This window comes from Neomonachus schauinslandi, chromosome 11 (assembly GCF_002201575.2).
Source record: "Neomonachus schauinslandi chromosome 11, ASM220157v2, whole genome shotgun sequence".
Classification (NCBI taxonomy): domain Eukaryota; kingdom Metazoa; phylum Chordata; class Mammalia; order Carnivora; family Phocidae; genus Neomonachus; species Neomonachus schauinslandi.
This window is the reverse complement of record NC_058413.1, coordinates 109,984,685-109,992,019: the sequence shown is the minus strand read 5'-3', so window position 1 is coordinate 109,992,019 and position 7,335 is coordinate 109,984,685. Positions and strand designations below refer to the sequence as shown.

The 7,335-nt window shown below is 46.4% G+C and overlaps 1 protein-coding gene across 1 annotated transcript; it reads right to left on the bottom strand.

Moving 5' to 3' along the window:
- Positions 1 to 657: 657 nt before the first annotated feature.
- LOC110586222 (interstitial collagenase-like) lies at positions 658 to 7,008 on the bottom strand. The gene is made up of 10 exons (XM_021696411.1): positions 6,904 to 7,008; positions 6,214 to 6,458; positions 5,972 to 6,120; positions 5,606 to 5,731; positions 4,723 to 4,878; positions 4,491 to 4,608; positions 2,631 to 2,764; positions 1,580 to 1,742; positions 974 to 1,077; positions 658 to 758 (listed from the first exon to the last, which is right to left on the bottom strand). Exons 1-10 carry the CDS (start codon positions 7,006 to 7,008, stop codon positions 658 to 660), a joined length of 1,401 nt encoding a protein of 466 aa, XP_021552086.1.
- Between the last annotated feature and the right edge of the window lie 327 nt (positions 7,009 to 7,335).

Genomic DNA, 7,335 nt, shown 5'->3' with positions numbered 1-7,335 from the left:
TTTAACCTCTTCTACACGATGTAAATGCCATGAAAGTGGGGGAATATTCCAACTTTTTCTGTATCCTAGCTTCCCACGTGAATATTTTGCATATTTGTCTATTCCCACTTCAAATTTGAAAACTAATCTCTGGAAGTATGGTGTTATCATCAGGAAATAATCATGTAATAGATATACTAAAAAGTTTATAAAACAGTAGAGACATGGATGGTTTTATTTGAAACACCAGCACTTTATTTTCTGTAATAAAAGTTGTTCCTTGCATGTTAGGACAGTCTAGTGGCTGCTTATATGTTTGTGAACTGTTTTTGCTCTGGTGAAGACTCGGATCTCTGGTCTCCTCTCTTGAAGAGCTGCACCCCAGGATCAACGTCAGGGTCTCATACTTTGGAAAAACTTTTTTTTTTTTTGCAAAACTGGCCCATTTGAATCCACAAGCCATGAGCCTGACCTTTCTTAGTCCTCAGCTGTGGAACTAAATTACAGCAATACATAACACATTGCATTCTCAAGCATAAAAAAATAGGCGCAGAATGAGGTGTAAGTACGATTACACTTGATAGCTCTGTATTCTATTTAAACAAATGGCTCTTCAGGAAGACATCGTCCTTGGGCTCTTGAAATGTATTTTCCTGTTGCAACAGTTGGTCAATTCCTTCAGCAGCTGAACCAACTATTAGCTCTGTCGATACTCAGAATTCTCTTAGTTTGAAGATCAAATTGGTATTGTGTTGTTCCATGAACGATATAGAAAAATCCTAGAAACAAACCAAAAAGACTTACTACATTATACAGATGATTTCTGGGTTTAACCTGAATTCTTGAAAAACCCTGCCATTTGTGAGAACAAATATTTTTGGCAATTGCTGTTCCAAATAACAACACTGACACTATTCTCTGACAACAAAATAGAGGAAATATATATATATATATATATATATATATATATATATATATATATATATTCACTTACCATATTTCTGGAAGACAGCATCAACTTTATGGCCAATCCCAGGAAAGTCAGCTGCTATCATTCTGGGATAACCTGCATCCATGGATTGTTTATATTCATCATACCTGATCAAAAAATAATTGTAAGTGTCAGAACGTGTTAAATGTATAGACTTCTCGAAGTCATCACAGGGACTTTGGCGGCAGGACTCTTATAAGAACTTTTAGCTCCATAGATCTTGTGTAGCATGGGGGAGGGGGAGGTAGGATGTTAGGTGAACAGGAGATTTTTAAGGTCCCTCTCAACGCCAACAACTGATTCTAATTCTCCAGGAGGTGCCGCCTGGTGGCCCACTGTGGTGAACTGGCACAAGGGGTCTGTGAAGGTAAACGCCCTCCTTCTTAGCTGTCCTTTTCCAACTTCAGCCCCACGTGTTCCCTGAATTTCCATGCATCACTGCATGATGATCACCAACCACGGACTTGGCTGCTAGACCGGCCACAGCCATTCACAGCGATGGCAGCTAGCCACGGCAGTATGAGACTCATGTGGAAATGGTTCAATCTCGAATGTCCTCTCTGGGTGGAAAGGGGTGGTGCACGAACATGTTCTGTACTCAGTCTTTACCTCCAGTACTTGTTAGCAACAAAGAAGTATGTTTTCCCAGTTTCCTCATCAGAAACTGCAGCATCGATATTCTTCACGGTTTGAGGGAAGCCAAAGGATCTGTAGATGTCCTTGGGGTATCCGAACAGCATTTCCTGCCCCTGAACAGCCCAGTACTTATCACCTGACGATCAAAAAAAAAGGGATGAAAGTACTTGTCTGGGGTACCGGACGATAGTGGGCTGATTTCGGCCAAGTTCTCAGCTTCCCATGCGAGAGCCGTGTCCTGGCTGCACATCAGAACCATCTAGGGAGGGTCGCCTGGGCGGCTCAGTCATTAAGCCCCTGCCTTTGGCTCAGGTCATGATCCCAGAGTCCTGGGATCGAGTCCCACATCTGGCTCCCTGCTCAGTGGAGAGCCTGCTTCTCCCTCTCCCTCTGCACCTCCCCCTGCTCATGCTCTCTCTCTCTGTATCTCTCTGTCTCAAATGAATAAATAAAAAAAATCTTAAAAAAAGAAAAAGAATTCCAGAAGGTCTGGAGTGGGAGCCAATCTCGTGGATGGGCCTTGAGGACGTTATGCTAGTGAGAGTCTGTTTCTAACAGACTCCCTGGGGGATGTCAATGCTGCTGGTCTGAGGACCATACTTTGATAGTTGGCTCCCAGAGCAGCCTCTCCCTCCCTCAGAAGACCCATCGGTATTAAAATAGGTCTCTAGGAAATCTGGATACTTCAATGTTTCTGTGTCGTCTGCTCTAGCCTGTGGGCCCCAGTCTCCCCCTTTTGTTCCTGAGCATCCCCAGGGTGGGTACGTAAGTAGTTTCCACAGAAAATGCTTTCCTAAGTCGAGGTTCATGGACTGGCAGAACACCCATAGATACACTTTTTATTTACAATGACTCAGAAATGCACTAGGTAAAGCTTAGTTGAGGTAATGGACTCCCATCGGTGTGGTAAGTGAGATTGTCAGATTTTCCATAGGCCACGGAGAGAACGTGGCCAGGACTTGCTTATAGCTCAGCCTCAAAGCAGATGGATTCACGGAAACGGAACAATAGCGGGAAGAGTTACCTTTGAAAAACCGGACTTCGTCTCTCTCAGCAAATTCATAAGCAGCCTGAAGTCCACTTGGCAGGTTTGGCCAGAAAGTAGAAATGAAATTGAGCTCAACTTCTGGGTAGAAGGGACTTAGGCGCATGTAGAACCTGATTTGGAAAAAACATGGAAAAGGTTTTGCTCTCCTGAATGCAAGGGTGGGCTGACCTTTAACAAGCCCATTAGGCCGAAGCAAGCTCCAGAACATAAACAGTCACACGTAGCAGAATGGTGACGAAGGGATCCGTTGTGCACAAATTCTCATGATCTAACTGCTGGTTTGGTGGAGCCATTTGGAGCCAGTGGCCAGAACCCACTGCTGGTCCCCAACACCCAGCATGCACGGTGGCAGCAGGCCCTATCCCCGCACCTTGCAAACACCCTACAAGAGCCTGGTACTCTCGTCTCACGGAGAGAGATCGAGGTCAGGGAGGGGAAGGGAGCTGTTTATGGCCACATATCTGATAAGAGAGAGGCAAAGGTTAATTTTAGATTCCGAGGGGGCAGCCGCTCGGTTCCTCGTCCTTGGGTTGGTTTTACAGTCCCCAGGGGAGAATGCGGCCCCCGCCGTCAGAAGCCTGACGGGCAGCTCCAATCCCCCTCTGCTGGCTGAGACCCTGGGCAAGTCTGCTACTGTCTCTAGCCTCCCATGGCTTCACGACTTGGTCACACGTTGAGTGAGCTCAGCGTCCTTTCAGTTCCTGCGAATCCTAGACTTGGGTCTGTTCCTTGGAGAAATCCCTCAAACACTTGCTTTGATAGGTGCGTCCTGCTCGATTGAGAGCTTTCCTTTCAAGCCAGCTATTTCCTTAGGGCTGCCCCGCTTTGAGCCACAGCCTGTACGCCTGCTCCAGCCTTGCCCTGGTGGGGATGGAAAGCATCTGGAGCCCATACGCTCCGTTCTAGGAAGGATATGACCACAGACAGAGTGATGAAACAGTATGGACAAGCCGCCAGGAGCAGCAGCTAAGAAATGAGCCCATCGGAGCCCCCCTCCTTTCTCTGTGCTGACGGCCCTGGCCCTTCCTCCATGCTGATCGTTCTGTGGGTGGCATCATTCAGAAGAAGGCTGTATTCTTCTTCTGCATGGTCCTTTAGAAATCAGGGTGGTACAGACCATAGGCCTGTGTCTTGCATGTGAGGGGACCCTAGTGTCCTTGAGGCCACATGCTGCAGAGGGGGCACCAGGACCCTCCTGTAAGGAGAGAAGCATGTGGTGACCACCCATATCTGCTCAAGGGAGGGTCCTCCTGAACTCGTGGGGGTTTTCCCCATGATGGCTCCTCCCCTTCTCTAGGTCTCTGCAGATCACAGGCTTGGGGTGGGGGGCATCTTTACTAGGATAGAGTGGCTACAGCCCTGCTCAGCATGATGGTGCTACGGGAAGGGCGGGCTTCTCCCGATGACTTACTAACACTCCTTCATTCATGTTTCATCATGAGGAGCGGCATTAATGAAGAGAGCTCGGGAGTGGGAATCAGAAGATCAGTTAGTTACTGCTCTGTCACCAGAGAACTCTGTGCCCTGAAAGGATCTCTTTACTTCTCCCTGCCTTACTTTACTGATCTGTAAAATGGGATTCTATTAACTGAATTTTCTACTTCAATGGTATTTTTTTCCGAGAACCAAACAACAGAGTACATGTGGGGGAAAAGGCTGTTACAGGTTCATCACATTGTGCAAATGCATGCAATTGCTCGCATTTAATTCTAATTATGTATGCAAGCAAGTGCAAGATAAATAGTGTGTGTGCCCAGTAGTGGCCCATAGGCACCCACAGTCGTGAGTGCTATTATTATTACAAACACAAAACACAAAGAGGAACTGATGTCCTACCTATCTTTAAAGAACATCACTTCTCTCCGAACTGTAGTGATAGAATCAAAGATTAAGTTACTATCACACACTCGTGGTGTTTGGGGGCCTGTTGGCTGGACAGGATTTGGGGAAGATCCTAAAAGAAAAAAGAGATCTGGAATTAGTTCTGCCGTGTGTTGGACAGCTTCTTAAAGGCGACAGCGAATGGCTGTTCTAACGGCCCCTCGTCCCTAGTTTTCTGTACACTCACCGTATATGGCCTGGATGGCATTGATGTCGTCCTGGGAGAGTTGGACGTGACCATCGTACATGTAGTTGGGGTACATCAGAGCTCCGATATCAGTAGAATGAGAAAGTCCAAGGGAATGACCCAACTCATGAGCCACCACACGGTACAGATTGTAATCTAAAGGGTCCGATAAACGCATTAGCGATTACTTGCAGTGTTCTCAGTTTTGAGACATGTCATTAAGAAGGAATCTACAACTTTACAAAGACCAGTGCTCGCATTTTGCCGGCAGCTTCTTGAAATAGCCATAAAGCGTCTTCCCCAAGCTGGGAGGACGGGAGGCTTTTCTAATGGTGAAGACACAGGCTACAGCCCAAGCTCTGTGTTCACACTGACACAATGAAAAAGCAAGCTCATCCAACTCTGAGTCCAGCACAGATCGGTCAGTCTTGTCAGTGGTTACATACGTGTTAGTTCACGGAGAAGCAGTGGAGTCCTATCGACAATTTTCTTCTTCCTCTCTACAAACTGATACATGCCTATGCTGGGAATTTTGGAAAACACAATCTCTCCTCCCTTAATTTTCACATAACCTTACTGACACTGTTAAATTTTGGTGTGTCCTTCTAATAAAAAAATAATTCTGTGTAGATGCCCACAAGAAAAACATTAAGATTTTCAACATTTTCTTAATAGAAACTTTGGAGCAGCTTATTTGCAGCCAACAAGATGTTATTACTAACAGAAATAACCCTTCTCTTCCAGTTTTCTAAGTGTAGCATTAATTTTATAAGTGGCAGTAGAAAAATACGTACTTCTATGGATGCATTCTTTCAGCTAAGCCAAACAATATTACAGTGAAGCAAGACGGGGTGGGGAAATGAGACAAGATGAGTTGACTCACTTCTATAATCGTTGGTCCATCTTTCATCTTCATCAAAATGAGCATCCCCTCCAAGATTTGGGCCTGGTAGGAAAGCATGAGCGAGGTTTCCGTTGGGTCCATCAAAGGGAGAATTGTCGTAGTGATCTGCCAGAAACAGAATTCAGGAAATGTCCCTCTTGGTTCCGACTGAGGCTAACCCAGGAGAGAAAGCATTGGCTTTGCTGGGAGGCCAACAGACTTCCATCAACTGTGATGTAGTTTCCCTCCTTAAGCCTGTAAAATCAACACTCCTCTTAAACAAGTTCTTCCAGCTGAAAGATGAAGGGATTTAGAGGCAAGTCGAACTGAAAGTGAGAATGCTGCTGTGGGACAAGGAGAGCTTACCTCTCCAGACAAAGGACATCATTATGTCCGCTTGCCCCTCAAAGACCTTGGTGAAGGTCAGGGGCGACACATTACTCCAGAGTTGAAAGGCTTTCTCAATGGCACTGTCCACGTCTGCTCTTGGCAAATCTGGTGTGTAATTTTCAATCCTTAAAATGGAAAAAAACAGAGACACGTCGGACCCCATTGCTTACGGCTCCGCTGGGAAAGAGCGCCCTTGCTCTGGTGCTGGGTCTGGTTACCTGTAGGTCAGGTGCGTGTGCTCCCATCTGAGGGTCCTATCAGTGATGGCGTACTGAGCCACGTCGGGCACCCCACATCTGGGCTGCTTCATCAGATTCAGGGTGTCAGCATCTATCTTCCCAGTCACCTTCAGCCCAAAGAATTCCTGCATTTGCTTCAGCTTCTCAGTCACCAAACTGCTGTTCCTCTGCCTTACGATTTGCTTCCCGTCACTCTTCAGGTTGTAGTAGTTTTCCAGGTATTTCTGATGAAAGACAAAATTACTGAAACACTGGACGGGAGACCTTTCTCTTTCCTAAAGACTGACAATCAGAAGCTTTAGCTGGAGTGGAGAACTACTTTTAAAGATCGTGTCAGGATTTCCTGGTGGAAATTATTGGTGGAGACTAATTGCAGGGTAGAAATCTCCCTACTACCAGTTAGTATGCTGTCTGACTTAGAATTCGTAGAGTCACATTTGCATGTTCTTCCTTTAGTTCCCACTCACCTCCAGCTGGAAAAGGGAAGGGAAGAACCCGTGCATACCTGGGTACAGCTTTGGGGAAAGGGTCCTTTCTACCAAACATTTGTCTTTGTGAGAAGTCCCCCCTTCAATAAACCGCTTTATGCTATGACTACTGCTCCGTACGACTGAGCAAAAATGCAAATAAAGCCTCCTGCATTTGTGGCGCGTGAAATTAGGCGTTTACCTGGACCACCTCCACGTCCTGCTCTCGCGTTCCTGAGGTCGCTGCAGGGAAGCCATGGGACCCCATGCCCCAGACCAGCACTAGCAGAATGGGAAGGCTGGGCATGCTGGCTTCACTTTCCTTCTCTGCTAAAGGACCCGGACGCTCCCCACCGGCCACCCCAGCGCATCAGCTAGGACGCTCCCTCTTTATATATAGGTCCACCCTTCCAGAAAGCGGACGCTGGCTGACTCAGGTTTCATAATATGCTCTTTGATTAGCGATGAACAGCTCCAGCAATTATCAGAAATGGTGACATCTGCAGATTATTTAGATTCACTTGGTGTCGCAACCTTGTGATTAATACCAAACAGGAAGTGTGTGAAGGAGGCACAAGACTGTTGTTTCCTCCAATTCATTTCCATCCTATTTGAGAAGGGTTCTAGAGTACTC